This window comes from Topomyia yanbarensis, chromosome 1 (assembly GCF_030247195.1).
Source record: "Topomyia yanbarensis strain Yona2022 chromosome 1, ASM3024719v1, whole genome shotgun sequence".
NCBI lineage: Eukaryota > Metazoa > Arthropoda > Insecta > Diptera > Culicidae > Topomyia > Topomyia yanbarensis.
In genome coordinates this window covers 196,506,049-196,527,655 of record NC_080670.1, presented here as the reverse complement: position 1 = coordinate 196,527,655, position 21,607 = coordinate 196,506,049, and the positions used below count along the sequence as shown (strand labels likewise).

The 21,607-nt window shown below is 37.7% G+C and overlaps 2 protein-coding genes across 2 annotated transcripts in view; one reads left to right on the top strand and one right to left on the bottom strand.

Annotated features, from left to right (window-relative positions):
* Positions 1–21,607, top strand: part of LOC131686732 (muscle-specific protein 20-like) — a 140,332-nt gene that overhangs the window by 28,653 nt on the left and 90,072 nt on the right. The window lies entirely within an intron of this gene.
* Positions 6,606–21,590, bottom strand: LOC131686723 (protein takeout-like). Its single transcript, XM_058970658.1, has 5 exons — positions 21,267–21,590; positions 21,092–21,184; positions 8,632–8,782; positions 8,419–8,552; positions 6,606–6,983 (listed from the first exon to the last, which is right to left on the bottom strand). The coding sequence occupies exons 1-5, from the start codon at positions 21,349–21,351 to the stop codon at positions 6,667–6,669; spliced, it is 780 nt and encodes a 259-aa protein (XP_058826641.1). The 5' UTR covers positions 21,352–21,590; the 3' UTR covers positions 6,606–6,666.

The window sequence follows — 21,607 nt, the reverse complement described above, 5'->3', positions numbered from 1 at the left end:
CTCTCCCCCCTTTGAACAAAAATCGTCAAAAAAAGTCAATTTTCGTCAAAAAAAATTTTTCGAGATAACATCAAATTTTGACGCTTTATGCATTTTGAAGTCATTTGGCATCAATAATACCAGCTCGATTTTGAAATTTTCCTCCTTTTGAACAAAAAAAGTCCAAAAAAGAACTTTCGTTAAAAAAATTTTTTCTCAAGATTCCATCGAATCTCGACGTTTCATGCATTTTAAAGTCATTTGGCATCAAAAATGCAAATTCGATTTTGAAATTTTCCTTTACTCCCCCCTTTGAACAAAAATCGTCAAAAAAGTCAATTTTCGTTAAAAATTTTTTTTCGAGATTGCATCAAATTTTGACGCTTTATGCATTTTGAAGTCATTTGGCATCAATAATACCAGCTCGATTTTGAAATTTTCCTCCCTTTGAGCTTAAAAAATCAAAAAATAACTTTCGTTAAAAAATAAATTTTCGAGCTTCAATCAAATCTCGACGTTTCATGCATTTTAAAGTCATTTGGCATTAAAAATGCAAATTCGATTTTGAAATTTTCCTTTACTCCACCCTTTGAACAAAAATCGTCAAAAAAGTCAATTTTCGTCAAAAAATTTTTTTCGAGATAACACTAAATTTTGGCGCTTTATGCATTTGGAAGTCATTTGGCATCAATAATACCAGCAAGATTTTGAAATTTTCCTCCCTTTGAGGTTAAAAAATCCAAAAAAATAACTTTCGTTAAAAAATAAATTTTCGAGTTTTCATCAAATCTCAACGTTTCATGCATTTTAAAGTCATTTGGCATCGAAAATGCAAATTCGATTTTGAAATTTTCCTTTACTCCCCCCTTTGAACAAAAATCGTCAAAAAAAGTCAATTTTCGTCAAAAAAAAATTTTTGGGATACCATCAAATTGTGACGCTTTATGCATTTTGAAGTCATTTGGCATCAATAATACCAGCTCGGTTTTGAAATTTTCCCCCTTTTGAACAAAAAAAGTTCAAAAAAGAACTTTCGTTAAAAAATTTATTCTCGAGATTCCATCGAATCTCGACGTTTCATGCATTTTAAAGTCATTTGGCATCGAAAATGCAAATTTGATTTTAAAATTTTCCTTTAAACCCCCTTTCTACCAAATCTCGACGTTTCATGCAGCTTTGAACAAAAATCGTCAAAGTAAATTTTCGTAAAATTTTTTTTTCGAGGTAACATCAAATTTTGACGCTTTATGGATTTTGAAGTCATTTGGCATCAATAATACCAGCTCGATTTTGAAATTTTCACCCTTTTGAACAAAAAAAAGTCCAAAAAAGAACCTTCGTTAAAAAATTTTTTCTCAAAATTCCATCGAATCTCGACGTTTCATGCATTTTAAAGTCATTTGACATCAAAAATGCAAATTCGATTTTGAAATTTACCTTTACTCCCCCCTTTGAACAAAAATCGTCAAAAAAAAGTCAATTTTCGTCAAAAAAAAATTTCCGAAATAACATCCAATTTTGACGCTTTATGCATTTGGAAGTCATTTGGCATCAAAAATACCAGCTCGATTTTGAAATTTTCCTCCCTTTGAGGTTAAAAAATCCAAAAAATAACTTTCGTTAAAAAATAAATTTTCGAGCTTTCATCAAATCTCAACGTTTCATGCATTTTAAAGTCATTTGGCATCGAAAATGCAAATTCGATTTTGAAATTTTCCTTTGCTCTCCCCCCTTTGAACAAAAATCGTCAAAAAAGTCAATTTTCGTCAAAAATTTTTTTTCGAGATAACATCAAATTTTGACGCTTTATGCATTTTGAAGTCATTTGGCATCAATAATACCAGCTCGATTTTGAAATTTTCCTCCTTTTGAACAAAAAAAGTCCAAAAAAGAACTTTCGTTAAAAAATTTTTTTTCTCAAGATTCCATCGAATCTCGACGTTTCATGCATTTTAAAGTCATTTGGCATCAATAATACCAGCTCGATCTTGAAATTTTCCCCCTTTTGAACAAAAAAAGTCCAAAAAAGAACTTTCGTTAAAATTTTTTTCTCGAGATTCCATCGAATCTCGACGTTTCATGCATTTTAAAGTCATTTGGCATCGAAAATACAAATTCGATTTTGAAATTTTCCTTTGCTCTCCCCCCTTTGAACAAAAATCGTCAAAAAAAGTCAATTTTCGTCAAAAAAAATTTTTCGAGATAACATCAAATTTTGACGCTTTATGCATTTTGAAGTCATTTGGCATCAATAATACCAGCTCGATTTTGAAATTTTCCTCCTTTTGAACAAAAAAAGTCCAAAAAAGAACTTTCGTTAAAAAAATTTTTTCTCAAGATTCCATCGAATCTCGACGTTTCATGCATTTTAAAGTCATTTGGCATCAAAAATGCAAATTCGATTTTGAAATTTTCCTTTACTCCCCCCTTTGAACAAAAATCGTCAAAAAAGTCAATTTTCGTTAAAAAAAATTTTTCGAGATTGCATCAAATTTTGACGCTTTATGCATTTTGAAGTCATTTGGCATCAATAATACCAGCTCGATTTTGAAATTTTCCTCCCTTTGAGCTTAAAAAATCAAAAAATAACTTTCGTTAAAAAATAAATTTTCGAGCTTCAATCAAATCTCGACGTTTCATGCATTTTAAAGTCATTTGGCATTAAAAATGCAAATTCGATTTTGAAATTTTCCTTTACTCCACCCTTTGAACAAAAATCGTCAAAAAAGTCAATTTTCGTCAAAAAAAAATTTTCGAGATAACACTAAATTTTGGCGCTTTATGTATTTGGAAGTCATTTGGCATCAATAATACCAGCAAGATTTTGAAATTTTCCTCCCTTTGAGGTTAAAAAATCCAAAAAAATAACTTTCGTTAAAAAATAAATTTTCGAGTTTTCATCAAATCTCAACGTTTCATGCATTTTAAAGTCATTTGGCATCGAAAATGCAAATTCGATTTTGAAATTTTCCTTTACTCCCCCCTTTGAACAAAAATCGTCAAAAAAGTCAATTTTCGTCAAAAAATTTTTTTCGAGATAACACTAAATTTTGGCGCTTTATGCATTTGGAAGTCATTTGGCATCAATAATACCAGCAAGATTTTGAAATTTTCCTCCCTTTGAGGTTAAAAAATCCAAAAAAATAACTTTCGTTAAAAAATAAATTTTCGAGTTTTCATCAAATCTCAACGTTTCATGCATTTTAAAGTCATTTGGCATCGAAAATGCAAATTCGATTTTGAAATTTTCCTTTACTCCCCCCTTTGAACAAAAATCGTCAAAAAAAGTCAATTTTCGTCAAAAAAATTTTTTTGGGATACCATCAAATTGTGACGCTTTATGCATTTTGAAGTCATTTGGCATCAATAATACCAGCTCGGTTTTGAAATTTTCCCCCTTTTGAACAAAAAAAGTTCAAAAAAGAACTTTCGTTAAAAATTTTTTTTATCAAGATTCCATCGAATCTCGACGTTTCATGCATTGAAAATTTCCCCCTTTTGAACAAAAAACGTCCAAAAAAGACTGCTATATTTCACCCTAAGGAGGAAAATTTGGTAAAAACCAAAATTTCTCACTAGGGTGAAAATTTGTTGGTAAAAACCAGTCTTTGTACAGGAGGGCACAAATCCTTATTTCATACTATGTTGCGTTTCGGCTTCGCCTCTTCCAAAAAAGAACTTTCGTTAAAAAATTTTTTTATCAAGATTCCATCGAATCTCGACGTTTCATGCATTTAAAGTCATTTGGCATCGAAAATGCAAACTCGATTTTGAAATTTTCCTTTACTCCTCCCTTTGAACAAAAATCGTCAAAAAAAGGCAATTTTCGTCAAAAAAATTTTTCGAGATAACATCAAATTTAGACGCTTTATGCATTTTGAAGTCATTTGGCATCAAAAATACCAACTCGATTTTGAAATTTGTCCCCCTTTTGAACAAAAAAAGTCCAAAAAAGAACTTTCGTTAAAATTTTTTTTTTCGAGATACCATGGAATCTCGACGTTTCACGCATTTTAGTCATTTTGCATTGAAAATGCAAATTCGATTTTGAAATTTTCCTTTACTCCTCCCTTTGAACAAAAATCGTCAAAAAAGTCAATTTTCGTCAAAAAATTTTTTTTCGATATTACATCAAATTTTGACGCTTTATGCATTTTGAAGTCATTTGGCATCAATAATACCAGCTCGATTTTGAAAATTTCCTTTTTTTGAACAAAAAACGTCCAAAAAAGAACTTTCGTTAAAAAAATTTTTTACCAAGATTCCATCGAATCTCGACGTTTCATGCATTTTAGTCATTTGGCATCGAAAATACAAACTCGATTTTGAAATTTTCCTTTACTCCCCTTTGAACAAAAATCGTCAAAAAAAGTCAATTTTCGTCAAAAAAATTTTTTCGAGATAGCATCAAATTTTAACGCTTTATGCATTTTGAAGTCATTTGGCATCAATAATAACAGCTCGATTTTGAAATTTTCCCCCTTTTGAACAAAAAAAGTCCAAAAAAGAACCTTCGTTAAATTTTTTTTTCTCAAAATTCCATCGAATCTCGACGTTTCATGCATTTTAAAGTCATTTGGCATCGAAAATGAAAATTTGATTTTGAAATTTTCCTTTACTCCTCCCTTTGAACAAAAATCGTCAAAAAAGTCAATTTTCGTCAAAAAAATTTTTTCGAGATAACATCAAATTTTGACGCTTTATGCATTTTGAAGTCACTTGGCATCGAAAATACCAGCTCGATTTTGAATTTTTCCCCCCTTTGAACAAAAAAAGTCGAAAAAGGTTAACTTTCAATAAAAATTTTTTTTTGGAGTTTGCATCGAATCTCGACGTTTTATGCATTTTAAAGTCATTTGGCATCGAAAATGCGAATTCGATTTTAAAATTTTCCCCTTTGAACAAAAATCGTCAAAAAAGTCAATTTTCGTCAAAAAAGTTTTTTCGAGATGACATCAAATTTTGACGCTTTATGCATTTTGAAGTCATTTGGCATCAATAATACCAGCTCGATTTTGAAATTTCCCCCCTTTTGAACAAAAAAGTCCAAAAAAGAACCTTCGTTAAAATTTTTTTTTTCGAGATTCCACCAAATCTCGACGTTTCATGCATTTTAAAGTCATTTGGCATCGAAAATGAAAATTCGATTTTGAAATTTTCCCCCTTTTGAACAAAAAACGTCCAAAAAAGAACCTTCGTTAAAAAAATTTTTTCTCAAAATTCCATCGAATCTCGACGTTTCATGCATTTTAAAGTCATTTGGCATCGAAAATGAAAATTCGAGTTTGAAATTTTCCTTTACTCCCCCCTTTGAACAAAAATCGTCAAAAAAGTCAACCTTCGTTAAAAATTTTTTTTTCGAGATTGCATCAAATTTTGTCCAAAAAAGCTTCTTTGGTGAAGAAGTGGTTCCAGGGACCGATTAAATTAGATGGATGTAATTATACCAATATCCTTTTCGCTTGCACATCTGTTTATCAATTAGTATGGCACTAACAGAAAAAGAAAAACTCTTTTGAAATTTTAAAGCGAATGGTACTCCTGGTTTTAAGACAGTCTCAACGTTGTTGCTTATAGATTTTACAAAACTTAATTCAGTATATTTCTAATCAAAATTGTTCCCCTTAGTCTTTAAATATAGCTTAGAAATAATTTCAGAATTGTTTTTAGGAATGTAGGGTTACTGCTCCCTAATTCATCTTAGCTCCTCTATTCATCTCACCCATTTAAACACGTTAGTTAGAGCAGTATCTGCTATCTCTATTCAACGCATTAGCTCAAATGATAGGATGAATAAGGGTACATTGTACTCGACTTTTCGCTTCGCTCAAGCGGGAGCATTTCACATTTTCCAGATAAAAATTTTAACTGTACTGCTTCTTAGGATCGTAGCAAAGATGATGATACCTATTTAAGCGCAATCCAGTAACTCTAAGTCAAGTTATCAACGAAATAGTGTGACATACTGACTAATGAGATGAATAAGGGCACGTCTACCCTATAATATTAATAAAAACTGGCACCATCAAAATAATGCATCGTGCCGTGTGAATAAACGAACCGAATAAAAAAAAGCTGCTCCCGACCAAAACATCACCAACAGTCACCGAAAAAAATCGCAGCAAACCTAGCCGCCCCAACGGATACCATCCATTCAATACACACATGTGCGCGCGCCCACAGTCACACGCGCCACACTGTTGTAGTCTCTTTCGTACAATTTCTCATGCCATGCCAGGAGCCGATGCGAACGGGATGGGAACGCGCACACAGCAGACAGATGTGCAGTCTTTTCCCGCCAACTGTTCGACCCGCAAAACACCTAGGCATCAACTGCGGAGACTACTTCGACTTTCGGTCCAACGTGTTTTCGTTTGGGTTTATTGTAGAAAGGGCGGGCGCACGCAGAGCAGCAACACGGCCATGAAAATGGCCTCCACAGAGTTCTTCGCTGAACACAAAAGTGAAATCGAAATCATCTGAAATTAACAGGCTAGCAGCCTGGCGCAGAGTCGGTTCGAGCTACGTGATGAACCCCCATTAGGCAGGTAATTTTATTCGGCGGCGAAAATTTTTCTAAAGGGCTTTTTTTCGGTTTCAATAAAATGCGCATCAGCCACCAGATGTGCACAAGGAGTTATGGAATGTGATTTTATTTACAAAGAAAATAACAAAAACAAAACAAACCTACCCAGAACGCGGCAGATCCGCGACAAAGTACTCGGCCGGAAGCTGGTGGAAGATGCTCTGCATAATCGCCAGCAGGATGTCCTCGATGGTTTTGGCGATGATCGGTTTCAGCGCTTCCGAAACGGGCCGCCAGTTGTCATTCAGGTACTGATTGGTGCTATCCTCCAGGACCTTCACCCCCTCGAACAGGTTACCCATGTGCAGCTTCAGCCCGGAGATGGTGTAGTCCACCTTGCTGCCCGTGACGTTGTAGAACACGTGGCCGTCCCGCTCGTACAGGGTGGTGGTCGTCGTCATCAAGATGTCCATGTCACCTGGATGAGGGTGGGAAAAAGTAGTTTGTACGGATGAAAAGTAACATTTTTTTATGGAAATTATCAACAGTTCTTAGCAACCCAAGAAATTCATCAAGCTTTCATCTGCATTCACGATTTCATTAATGAAATCCATCCGGAATTTGAGTAAATTGTCAGGTCATTTCTGTAGCAACATGACCGATGATGACTTGAGTTAATAAACAAAGCAAGCGAAATCATTTGTGAACACACGTCGGATTTTAACAGGGAAACACCCTCGTTACGAGCTGCAATGGAAATGAACCGAAGCAACGAGCAAGTAGAGTGCCATTCGAGCACGAGCGTAACTTGTGGCAAATTTGGCAATGGAAGGGATGGCAATACTTCCCGAAAAACGCAAAGCGAATCGAACGGGTAAGAGGTAGACTGGCTATTAACCACCATACAGTCATGGCATCCTGGGAGCGTCACTTTACGAATGTATAAAATCTCTGTTGGGCTGGTTGTTTGTTCAGCCCCGCAAATGTGTGTGAGGATTTATTTGCCCAGACGTCGAACAAAACGTCCGACCCAAGTGCGCTGTGCTTCATCATCGTCGTTCACGATGTTTGCCTTCGGATTCATGGCGAAATGATCTGGGTAAATATAGCTAGTTGACGTTGACGTTTGGCAAACTGCCAAATTACGTTATTTCGCATTGAAAAAAGTTCAAGAATTTTAAATAACAAAGATGTAGAAAATATAAAAAAAATCGAAGAAGCAAAATTAAATTAAATGAATTTTAAAATCAACTGTGATTAAGTTAGTTGGGCTAAATTATTTAAAACAGTCATTTTAGCAATAAAAAATAATTATTTGATACGCTTTGTAAAGTAAGAGACCAAGTCCAAAGTAACTATTACAAAAACTTCAAACACAGGAAAGAACTTTTACGAGAACAACTCGACCCGAAACCGCCGAACGAATGTCCAACAAAAGACGACGTTGTACGATTTTACGGAACGGTCTGATCTCAAATCAACACAACCGCCTTAAAACGCCCAAAGTTAGTCAATCTTCACTTGCAGCGCGGTGAGACTTTCACACCGCACAGTTGGACAAACCAACTTCATTCGCTTCCCGCCTGTTCGGCCATAGCAACAAAATCCGTTCATCACACCACGCGCTTGGGACGGACACATCGGACGACGACCGAATGGGTACGGAAAAGTTTGAGCGCAAAAGTGAAAGTTTCCTCCGCTGATCGCTGCGCTCCTGGTGCGCAAACGTACTCGGCGCAATCTATTGAACTTTTTGTTTTGCCCCTCCTCGTTTAGAGTCAGTCAGTCAGTGACTGTGTGTCGGAAACGCATCGCGGCCTGCTTCGATGAATGCCGGCGCGCTCTCGGTCCGTCAAAAAAACGCACCGATTTGCGTTCACAGACAAAATAAATAAACAAATCACACCACTTACTCGGTTCGAACCAGCACTTGCCGTGGCCGTTCAGCGGGATGACCAGAATGCGGCCCTGCATGTGGTAGTTCCCCTCGAGGCGCATCTTCGGCAGCTGGATGTGTGTCTCCCAGCCAAAGTCCTTGCTGCTGACACTATGGGTGGAAATCTGAAGATATAGAAATCACTTCGGCACATGAAAAGCAAATCACTGTCGGGCACTAGCGAACGTACACATTTCGAACTACTTTCGTTTCGGCGAATCCGGTCACGATCACTCTGGACAGGGACGCGTTCACACTAACCGGGCCGTCCCCCTGCAGGATGCGGATCTTGCTGATCTTCATCGGGTCGATGGTACCGACGTGCTCCAGGCCTTCGATGCCTGCAAGAGATGCGAGGAGAAAAATAAGCATTTTAGTTAAAGAAAAGAAGCGGCTAATAACTAAAGAAATGTGCTGAAAGAAGAGATCTATTCAGGTAATCAGTATCGATAGATTTCGCATCAGTCGGAGGTAATGTTTTTATTTCTTCCCTAAGTAATTTTGGTGGGAACATGCAAAATACTTATACTATGTTGTATTACTCTTTAGTGGAGAAAAAATTAGGTAAAAAGGTCACACCTTTGCGCGTGAGAAGCACAAAACCTAGAACTAAATTAGTTAATGGAATTTGCGTTTCGTCTTTATCTCATCATAATCTGACACTAACTTAGTGACAAGACTAAGCTAGTGCCGGATTCACGCTAGCTCCAAAAAACAAAAAAAAACTATTTGTGTTTATAAATCCTACCGAAACAGTGATATAATGATTTCGTTTTTTGGAGCTATCGTCAAGCCGGCGCTAGCTCGGTCCTGTCACTAAGTTAGTGTCGAGTTCTTAAAAGGCGACGTCTGCTGTAGAAATCGTTATATAACATGCTTGCTTTTGTGTTGCTGTTCGAACATCGCCTATTTCTGGTGACGAGTGCTAAAATTTCAAACTCTTGAGACATAGACGAACTTCTTCCAGACATCTTCAAAGCTGTTTCTCTATTGTGAGAATGTGGATGTCCTTCCTATTTGTGGCTACATATTAAAAATTAATCAATCAGTCTACCTTCTCATCTCGCTCAGAGCAGAAACTAAACATCGTTCCGCTATAGGTACCAGTTTGGCAGTGAATTCTAACTACTTCTAACCATGCCTGTATGTGTATGTACACTAGTTTCTTGTTATTATCTCAGCCATGGATAAACCGATCGTAACAAAACTAGTTTCAAACGAAAGGCCTAACGTGGCCATTTGACGCTATCATTTTTGTTCTTGGATATGTTGTTTAGTTTCTGAGATATGGATGATTTTGTTGAAATACAACATATAACTTTCAAACAAAGCAATCTATTCACATTGCATACAGAAAGTTGAGCTACCTAAAATAATCTCGCTAGCAAGCTAAAGCTTGTGAATATCCGTTCAGGAATGGCGGATTTTATATTTTATTTGCTCACATACAAATTTTCCATAACTAAAAGAGGCCATTATATAAAAAGTACTGCTTTACTAATATTTTATTAAAACTAAACCTATTTTGTGAATCTGAAAACACATCTACGTTTATTCAAGCAATTCAAACACATTTCATTAACTTTCATAATAATGAATGAACTGTTTCTCAAAAATTAAAATGTAAGTTTACTTTAAAGTCAAAATAATTTGTAAGTTCACTTAAAAGTGACAATTTTTCCAGAGTATTGATGCATTTACCCCCTTGAATTAAGCATTGTATTCAACCGTGAGGTAGATATTGGATGATATATGATACACAGACCACCAAATAATCCACCTAGTAGTGAGATAATAGATTTCTCGTTTGATTCATATTAATATTATACTCGTGGCTACACCGAGAGCAACTGTATTTATGAGTCCCAAAATATTGGTGAAAGTTTGACTCATTTTGTAAGCTTTAGCTGGTCATGGCGCGAAAATTATCAGTTGCATTATTTATGATAAGGATTTGAAACTAATATCACGGCACTAGCCATGATTTACCTCTTCTCTCTGTATATCTATATATCCCTCATCTATCTCCATCTATTTCTAAGTTGCGTCATAAGATTTTCTACTAATCTGAAATATTTGTTAATGTCCAAGCTAATTTGATGTGTACGGTGTAATTGTGTAAGTTTCTGAAGACAAACTTTTTTTTTGTCTGTTGTTTCCATGTAAACAGTTTTTGTATTTCAGCATAATGCAGAGCCACTCACGACAACAGATTTAATATTACATATTACTACTTGGCAAAGAAAATATTTGCGAAACTTGGCAAAATGTTTGTATTATGAGAAAGCTATAACTAGCACGGTGCTATGGTATTTCTGTACTTTTCAAGTGACCTAGTATAGGTTGTACATCTCACCAAATGCAACGCAAGTCAATGTTTGAAAAATGTTGTGTACGATCAAAATCTTTTTTTTTATTTCAATTATAAAGGTTTTAACCTTAAGGTCATTCGCATAATCTAATACCTTTAACAGACCACTTTAAAAGAACGTTCCATTTTTTTTTTGATTTTGTAGCACCGTGTAATTAGTGCTAAAATCCTGTTTTCCCATGAAGATGAAGCGCTTTTCCTTCGAAACGTTGCACTATGGGGAGGCATGTGACAAAAACTTAAATACTATAAATCCAAATTTAATTAAATTGTATGTTGAGTTTTCATATACATTATAACTACCCTAGTAACAATTGAGGTTTTTTGATAGTTTTATAGCCACTCATAAAACTTAGATTGCTCTTGAAGTGTGCTATAAAAGTGTTACTTGGGTATCTCAGCAAAATATTTGACTTAGTTGGGTAATATCGAATGAATGAATGAATGAAAATTTGAAATATTCAAATATGTCATTTGAAAACTGAGAATACCTGTTTTGTGATGACATTGAAAATGCTGGTCCATTGACATGAACTTTTATAAAAAAATAACAGATCAAAGTCCAAAAAGATCCACAAATAATATCCGGGATAAAAGTCTCCCAAAGAACACCTGAACTGCCTATGGGGGATGCAAGTATAATGTTTATTCTAACTTATAGCGAAGGTCTCAGTTGCCCATATTTGCTCTATGCTGAGAGCACTTCAATTGATGTTTAAACACCTTACTCTTTTACTTCATTCGTTTGACTTCAATGTTTTCACTTTATCTTTTTTATTCGGTTAATTCTTTGGATTCAGTTTGATCAGTTTATTCTTATTATTTTATTCATATCATTCATTTAACTTATTTTATTTCACTTGTTACATTTTATGTATTTTATTATTATTTTTTTCAATTCATACCGTTTATCCAGTTTCTTCATTTTAATAATCTCACTATTTTTTCCAGTCATTCATTTTATTCTTTTCATCCAATTTGTCAGTTTTACTCAACTTAATTTATTCTATTAATTTTATAACTTTAATATTATCTAATTTTTTATTTAATGAGCTGAACTAATTTGATTTATATAAAGAATGATTTATTTATTATTTTATCTTATGAATTTATTTTTTTGTTTTGATTATGTTCAAATTTCGTATATTTTATTGATTTTATATAATTTATTCAGTTCATTCGAAGTTTTTTTTTCGTGCCGGACTCGAAACTGTGTTCATTTCGCCTTTAGTTGGCTGCCTACTTTGCATGAGTTCTGCACACTAATGTATGATTCAACGGTGATATACGAAAGAAATTGTAACCTTCTAACATTTTTTTCAATACCGATTATTTATCTCAAACTTATATTAATTACCTACTTAATTAAATCAAATGACTAGTACTACTACCTAATATAAAATCCATTCATATAGCATACATTAAGTTATACTTTTTTCGCATTGTACATAAATCCTATAAATCCAAAATTAGTATTCCTGCCCAACACCCCTCGATACCAAAATCCATCAAATCCTACGCACGACCGATGGCATCAACCTTAATAGCAATAGCGTTTCTCAAAACCGTGCGTTTCGAGACTGGTTTCCTCTGACATCTGCAAGCCGAGACGTCATAGGAGATGAAAGCAGCCGTCGGATAGCATGCAGCGGGTTTTTTGGTAACAATTGTTTCAATGTACAAATGCATTCGTTAAAATTGAAAAAAAAAAAACGTTTAATTCAAAGTAGACCGCAACCGGGAAAGGAGTTTGGCCACACTGAAGCCAGAGGTGAAAGTTCCGCAGGTGAAAGGTCCCCCACGTCGATATATGTGTTACTGTTGATCTAGGACAGGATCCGCCAGCCAGAAAGCGTCGGTTGCTGTTGCGGCACTATCGAAGATGATGTCCAACAGCTCAAAGGTGTGCGCCAGTAGACGTAGGCTACTGGCAGGCGTTGCCGTATCTATCCTCAGGTATGGCGACCCGTCATGGTCAAGAGCACTGAGGGTAACCAGTGTGAATTTACGTGGAATGCTGTTGTCGCCGATAAAGAATTCTTAGTTCCGTGTATTCCTATCAAAGGTCGAATCGAGTACACGACGTAGGGCCCAGCTGCTAGAGGAAATATTGTTTCTCTCGTTAATCCGTTGACGAACCGGTGCCAATAATCGCGTTTTTCAGTTTGAATCGATTTTTTTAATTGCGTTTCTAACGTCGCGCATATTCGGAAAAATTTGGGCGATCTGATGTTCAAAACGTTCTCATAGGACCTTTTCGCATACAATTCTGAGCACTCTCTACCCACAATGGGGTGGCAAACCGTCCACGATTGTTCGCGCCAAGTATTCGTTTCGTCTGAACTTTAATCTCAGTGTAGAAAAACAAGCCAGTCAAAGCGTTGCACACTGCCACCGGAGGAATTTCTCATTTTGATTCGATTGTGTCGGATATAATGGACGCGTAGCTCTTTCAATCAATGGGCACACTAATGAGGTAGAGTACAACGATAAATCTAACGCACTTCGCCGCGCAGGTAGGCACTCGTATCATTTCCACTGTATTCAAGGTGGTCATACTGAAATTGTCGCGAATATCATGCAGTAAGATAGATCGGTTATCAGCATGAAGACAACCCCATGATATGCCGTGGGAGTTGAAATCTTCTCGAAGCAGTTGAGGTGCGATGTATATGGAAAGAATATCAATAAATCTTTGCGCCTATGATTCGGATTTAACAAGCGATAACTTCAATACCTGGTACCGAGCAAAGGCTAATCCGATTGAAATAATAGCACGTTTTGATCTCTAAAACGCTCCTCAATATTGTTCTCGGCCATGGCGAATAATGCTGAAATTGAGGAAGATCTACGTCGGAAGTAAACCTAGAAAAATAATATGACTGAACTGACACTTGACGTTTTGGATGTCCCATGTGGACTTTCCAAGACCAGGAGCCAATGTCTTGATCCTCTCCGCATTTTCCACACCGTGCCTTATTTCTACAATGGGTCCTTCAGTTCATGCCCCGGGTTACAAAAAGGCGAACAAGTAGACGAAGAACAAATTTTGGAAGAACAAATCCGGCGAAAGGCTCGAAATGAGGCTGATGGAAAATAAGTTTTCTAATACTCCTTGATTTTTGCTGAACACAATTGCTTGCATACCAGAATTTACACTGACTGAAGCACAGGGATCTGGAAGGAGCCACCCCCTATTTCGCAATCAAGGCCCTTCTCGGAGACTACACCATCAATCTCTACTTCCCGGGCGGGTACGCAGACCAAATACTTTTTCGTACACGATCGAGTGTTGTTTAGTTAGATCACGCGATTTATCGATGACGTTAAATAGCTTGTCTGTGGTCCGGAAGTAGACCATCCGGGGGCCGGTTGTATTAGATATAGTTTGTATCGAAAATGAGACTTATTCGTATTATTTTTGCCATCGAAGAAATATTCAAATCGACCTCCACTAAACTTGAAAGGATGTCGGTCGCCGGAGATACCAATCGGCTCACACTGAGCTAGCTTCACAGCAGTCAGAAAAAAGCCGACTCGGAATAGTGGTGGGGTGTTTCGGTCGTAGTTAAATAGATTTTTTTTCTATCACGAACGTCAACAGCAAGGTAGCGACTGCACAAAACATTAACAGTCCTTCCCGTCATGTACGGAAAGCAAGACATACAGTTTGGATCCACGTATCCGATCCGAGAGTCCGGATCCAGACTCTTGTCTGGATCTAAGCACCAAATCTGGGCCTGGTTCAAGTCCTGACCTGGTAAGGGAAAACGGGATGGGCTAGATCCAGGGTCCATTACCGGGTATTGGTCCAGATTCGGGAACTTGTCCGGATCCGGAAACGAGTCCGAATCGGGAACTAGTCCAGATCCGGAAACTGATCCAGATCCGGGTGGTCCAAATTACCCTATAAAAAATCCGTAATTCCGCCTATTTATGCCAAAATTGGTGCAGATTCCGGCCTGAATTTGGGTAGAAATCGGCCAGAACTCCGGCTGGTTTTACTCGATACTAATACTATTATAGAAATCGACCGAATTATCCTACATCGTCATTCCACCGTTCACTAACTTTGCGGTAATATGAGTTTAATACCGCAATTGCGTGGTCTGTTACCAAAAAGGCAATAGAATCTTACCCAAAAGTAATAGAAACATGCCCGTTGGATTTTGGGTGTAGTATTCAACAAACACATTTTCGCTGAGCCGTCAGACAACAGCCCTTTTAACAAAGAGTGTTTCCAAATAGCCACCAGATATTATCAGGGAATTTTCATTTTTACTTAAACACGCCATATCTGAACTTTCGTCAGTACGAGGAGAAATCACTTCGAATCTTACTACACACTCGGGAAAAAGGTGTTCCGCCGGCCCTGCTAGATACAAATGGAGATCATCGAAACGTATGAAACGACCGTGACATAACTAACATTCAAGATATTTTTAATAGTCGTGGTCACTACATTTCCACCGATCAACATGGTTTTATGCCAGAACGGTGTATAAGCACAAATATTCTGAATTTCACGTTAAGTTGCATTTCGCAGATATAGGAAAAGGCACAAATTGATACCAGCTTCAAATCGGCTTTCGACCACCAATTTTATACAATTTAAAGGATGGGTGTATAGCAGAGTTTTGTTGAATGGCTGGCCTTGAACGTATGCAGTTTAGCTCTTTCGTCTCCTCTCCGTTTAAAAAAAGTCTGTTGTCACACAAGGCAGCAACATGGGGCCACTACTGTTTGTGCTGTTCTTCGACGTTGCTGCTGGGTGTTGAATGCGAACCGGTTTACACTTATGGTTTGAAATTGTACTTGTAGGCCGCTCAATTGACGATCAGGTCCGGCTGTCCGTCTGGATGTTTCGAAAATTCACAGGCACGTTAGATGTTTCCTCAATGGGATTGTCAGACTCTCGCTCTTTGGTGAACAAGGAAGCGTATATATAGGTGTCTTGGCCGGTGGTGTAGCCCTATTTAGCATTTGTTCTCGGGACGTTTCTTAAAATAATGCTTCAGTTTTTCCAAGCATAATTTCACTCGAGAGATCATGTGGAACCTCTCCACAGTAGAAAAACTTTTACTTAATTCTCCGCTCCATGAACAGAAGATCCGGCGAAACGCTCGAAATGAGGCTGATGGAAAATAAGCGATTTTTTTATGCTCCCCGATTTTCGCTGAACCTTTTGCTTGCAATCCAGAATTTCCACTGACTGCGGCAAAGAGTTCTTGAAGCATCCAGCTCCGTACTTCAGCCGATCTTTGCAATTAAGACCCCTGCCGGAGAGTACACCAACAATCTCTACTTCCCGGGAGGGTACGTAGACAGGATACTTCTTCGTACCCAGCCGAGTGTTTTTAGTTAAATCACGCGATATATCGATGATGTCAATTAGCTTATCTTTGGTCCTGAAGTAGACCCTCCAAAGGTGGGTTGATGGATGGATATAAATAGTATAGAAAAGAATCATCGGTATCATTTTTGACATGGGGGATACATTCCAACCGAGTTTCATTTGGTCATCGGAGATGACTTCCAATTAGCCAACACTATTATGCCGGCTATCCGCGAAAACAAGGTTTTATCGGAGGAAAAGGGAATTTAATACAACGAAGTTCAAAAGAATGGAGAAATTAGTACTTAGCTTGGAACATTCGTAGTACCAGTAATCAAGAAAAACACATTTTCAAAGGGTGTTTCTAAATAGCCACCAGCATTTACCCGGGAATTTTTAATTTCACTTACACACTAACCTTTGTCACAACGAGTAGAAATCACTCCGAGAACAATAGCACGAACCAGAGCCAAACAAAAAATGGAAACTTCTTGGTCGAGATTTAACACGGTTATGACGATTTTATTCGAACGTATTGCGAGTGTTGTTGTTAACAAAATTGAACAACACCCTCTAGTTAGTTCTAGTTTTAGTATGGTTGTAAATGTCCCGCTTAGTTAATAATTAATTCTCCAATTATCTCTCTGCTAATACATAACCCTAAAGTACATTACTATACAAAAAACATACAAGATGATCCACCCCACTCTTACGAATATTATATTATCCCCTCTTGTATATTTATAAGTTAGCTATAAAATTTCCTCAGTTTCATTATATAAAAACAAAATGATATTTAAATGTGTAATGTGAATTCTCGCATAAAATAGTTTGGATCATTCTTAAGAGGAAGTGGCAACACTGTCGAATCGTTTGGAAGTGATTTTGTGTTCTTTCGAAAGTTTTCACAATTTTGCAGTGACATGTAGTACATTTAACAGGAAATCGAAGTTAATCGCTTAGTAGGTCGTTTCTTCTGTTGTGTAATGTGTTAGTAGGCAAAAATATCGCGAGAATAGTGTAATTTGACGTAGTGATTTTATCGTCACATCCTAATTACTTTGCCATATACCTGCGCGAATCAAGCCACCATAAATACATCTACTTAGCATCCACAGCGCCATCTGAACTTGACTAGTTGATGCAACGATTTCACTAATTGTGGATGGAGGAGAATTCTTTACAGAAATGCCGTCAATTAACGAATTCAGAGCAACACGCGGTGAGCTCGTTTTGTGTTGTTCTTCAATTATATGTTTTACCTTATTGTAAATACGTGCCAGCGTCAAAAATATTATTTTTCATTCTAGGGGCTTATTGTAAATGAAGACGGCCTCAGAATGCACGTGTAGGAACAAGCATACTTGAAATGGGTCGTTGGGTGTACAGTACAGCTAGATGTACACCCAACGACCTATTTAAAGAAAGCTAGATGCAGACAAGTTTCTTCCATAAAAGCACTGCCGGTCAGGGGGAGATGGATTGTAAAAACACACACACACACACAAAATAGTTAAACTCATCAGTTCATAAAATAGTTTGTATGTCGAACTCTCACTTGCAGAGTGAAGAACACGACCGCAGAGAAGGCATTTCAAGCCTGCTTTGTACATGTGTCATCCTCGCGTGCCACATCGCACTTTGAGAATTTCACTTTACTGTGTCGAGTTTGAAAGACGGAAAGGTATTCTAGAGCGAATCAACTATAAACTTAGAACGGAAAACTAGGATTAGGCAGGCTCGTATGGACATGATCGAAAGGAAATGTGAAGAATCCTTTGCCTTCTGCTGATAGGATTTTGGCGTTCCAAGCAATTCTACTGTATATGAATATAACTCATCATCATGTTTTATCGGATGCCGACGTTGGTTTTCCTGAATTTTGACTGCAAATTGGGTGAGTGACAGTGAATCTTCAGGGGGCACCTCGGAAAAATGCGCTGTATACCATAAGTGCTACCAAAAATCTAGCGATAAATAAAAGCTCTTGTAGTTAACTGATGTGAAAAACGATTGTGCAAAATTTCAAAACGATCCAGTTGATTTTGAGTTATGATGGACAGCAAAACAAGTTTTCGACGAGACGCCTCCGGAGATTCACTATCACTCACTCAATTTTCAGTATTTTGCCATGAAAATTCGAGGAAATATTGTTCAATTGTGACATTATTACATAGAAATTGAATGAATGCATTAACACTATCTGTACTGTATTTTTAGAGAATTTACCTTGACTGCCTTTCAGATCTTCGGATGTTACGCCGTCTATCTCGACGATGTTAGCCGGAATGTACACACGATATTCGATTCGATATTAAAATCGTTGGCTTTTTTCCCATCCGAGAGAACGATGTGAAATTTCGCATTAACCTTCGTAATTCAACTCACTCTAGCGAAACTAGAAGTCAGGGTTTTACTTATCTGAGCTAGAGGCTTTCGTTTGGGCTAGAATAAAACTACAAACTGATCGTTTGACCAGTCATATTTTATTTAGGAAGAACATTTTCGTTGACATTAACACCAATTCCAGTACCAGAACTCGTACGAGAGCCGTTACCTGAACCCATATAAGGTAAATTATTCGAAGGAGTACCGTGTAGGTATCCATGCCATCCATGAATAACAAATCGGAAAAGTGAAAAACTTATCTGTTCTGCTGCTTATTGGAATGCTAGCAGTAATCTCTCAAAGGCCAATTGTGACTCTCATTAAAAAAAATCAAATTAAGCCTAAGGCTTCGTCAATGATAATGTATTTTGTTCGATCCTTCAGTCATGGTAGTGAGTTCTGTTCTGGAACTTTATTGGTGCCATTGCTTTATTGCAACGGTTATTTCTATAATTCCCCAAGCAGCGATCTTGAATGTAGACGAGAAACCGTTATAAAACAGTATATCTTTTGGAAACTTCGAAAACATGCAGAAAGTTCCAAACGGGAAATTTTTTTTGGGCTGGATCAAATTTTTGTGTTTGTTTTTTTAGTGTTTTGGAGTCTTCTCGTCAATAACTAACACCAACTTAGTGCTAGTTAGATAATTCTAAACCAGTACCAAATTGCCGCCAGCAAGACACTAAAATCCAAAAAGTCACACGTCTTGCGCGAACGCTAAACAACTGGCTGATACCAAGTGACGTTTCGATAGTAAGAACAGAGATTCTGTTTGCCGACGAGGAATGTGAACCGAAACCGTCTTTTGGGATGAGACCCAAACGCCTGGTACTATGCAAAATGTCCCAAATGGTTTTTTTTTTTGGGCGACACCAAATTTTTGTTGTGCATGAGGACACAACACCTAACATAAAACTTTGAATTTTTAGATTTTAGTTTTTGGATTTTAGTACTTAACTGGCGCCAATTAGGTGCTGGTGTAGACTCATTTAACTAACACTAAGTTGGTGTTAGTTACTGACGAGGAGAATCCATAACATTAAAAAACCAAACCATTTTTTTTTAAAACATTCCTTTTCACGTATAGTTTGCATGTAAAATCGGATTAGAACTTGCATTGTCAACACGAATGACACGCCTACTTCGATTACCATAACAATTAAACTAGGGCTTTTTTCTTAAACTAAATTATATGTCACCAGCAGTTCAGTTCCAGAGAAGCGCTCTTCCAGTTGTAGTAGTTTTGCGCTGTCATAACCCATAACTGTTCAACTGACAACCAGCGGGGGGTGAAAATCGTTGGCCAGAAGCCACAACCAATGACTTTTATTTTCCGCGCTGCAACTTGTGTGCAGTTAGAGTAAATAAATTACCTATTATTTAACCGGACGACTTGCAAAAATTAACTCGAACGTACTGCGGAAACGGCTACAAGTAAGTGACCAACACGCGTACGTCCTGAACATACACGAGGCATCGCAATTAAACCCTAACATTGTACGTTGAACGTGAAAAACCCACTGCGGGTGTCGCTCCGGCTGGACAGTATTCTAGGTGCTAGCAAGTTGCACCACCTGCGCCGCCGTTCTACTAGTGTTCTAGTCGGTTCCGCTGCACCGAAGTGACTGAGTACCCCCGAAGAACTACTGTCCTCAATTCCGATAATTTATATTTGATCAGTCTCTTAGCATGTTGCATAAACAGACGCCGGCCACCACACGGTTGAGCATTTCGTTGCGCATAACATCGTGTGCTGCACCATAAACTGAGCAACTTTCTGTATCTTGAATGTTGATCAACGACCACAACCGAGAGTCGGATTTCCGCAAAATCTTCGATCAGATCATGCCTGCATGCATGCATGCATGCATGCACTTTGCACTTGCTCACACAGTTCTTGAGAATGTTTTTTTTTATTCATATGACACATAACCTCAATAGCGAGTAGACCAGGTTGGCCGTTGACTGTAATTGGAGATTCGACCGACCGACTGATCGCGCAGCTTTGGACCGGTAAGGGTAAGTTGTTACGATGGGGGGCGACCAGTTACGGCCGTTGACAATGACACTTTATTGCCATTATGGGTAAACTATGGTGCGGGTAGAACCCGCAGTGTAACCAACCAACTCGTGACTGCATAGAACTGCACCCATAGCATGCCGTGAAATGCCATGTTGAAGTAGACGTCAAGATGAGCAACTTTTTGTAAGATCTAAGATGCCAGGATAATCAAACAGACAGCTGATAAATTCAATGACTACTTTGTTTGTACACAGAGTGTATGTAAGGAGAGTGACGACAACTGTTAAAAATTGCAAAATGATTATCTACAAATCAACAAACAACTTTTAATTCGAATCATGATGGTACCGATTATAAAATTTGAGAAATTTATTAACCCATATCTCCGGAAGCGATATTCTGATCAAACAAATGTATTAAGAGTCTATGATAGAAAATTCAAATCGGTTCCTCCAAGTGCGAGATTTCGCAGCGTTAAGAGCACAAACAAACAATCTTAAACAGTAGTTTTCTTTGTGAAATTAGTCACCTACCTGTCACCAGTTTATCAAACAGCCCCTGCACCGCCTCGGTAGAACATGCAACAAAATCGGGATCCGAGAAGCGACACGTTTTGATGAAGTCGGCTGCAAAATTTCAGGCAAAAGTAAAACCATTTTAATAGATCCGGTCTCTCATGGCTAAACGACCCCCGAAACAAAAACCTACGCTTCACATCAAATTTCATCGCCAAGCACAGCCGTCCCAGGAACAGTACCACTGCCACCATCCACCGAATTCTGGTACCTTCCATCGTTGCACGCACTCAGCACCAGCAGCAGCAAAATGCCAACTGTCACACACCGCTTTTTTTCTCTTATGTTCAATTACCACCCCCCGAATCTGCGGCGATCAGGTTTACTCGAAGTCGCCCACACTAGAGGAGCCTAATTGCGGACCGGTTAATTTAGAGCACCAGAACCTTTTTAGGCTAACTGTGACACGCGATGCGAAACACTCGATGCAACTTTTGCGCGCTCAAGATTACCGCGAACCGTTCGAGAATCGAA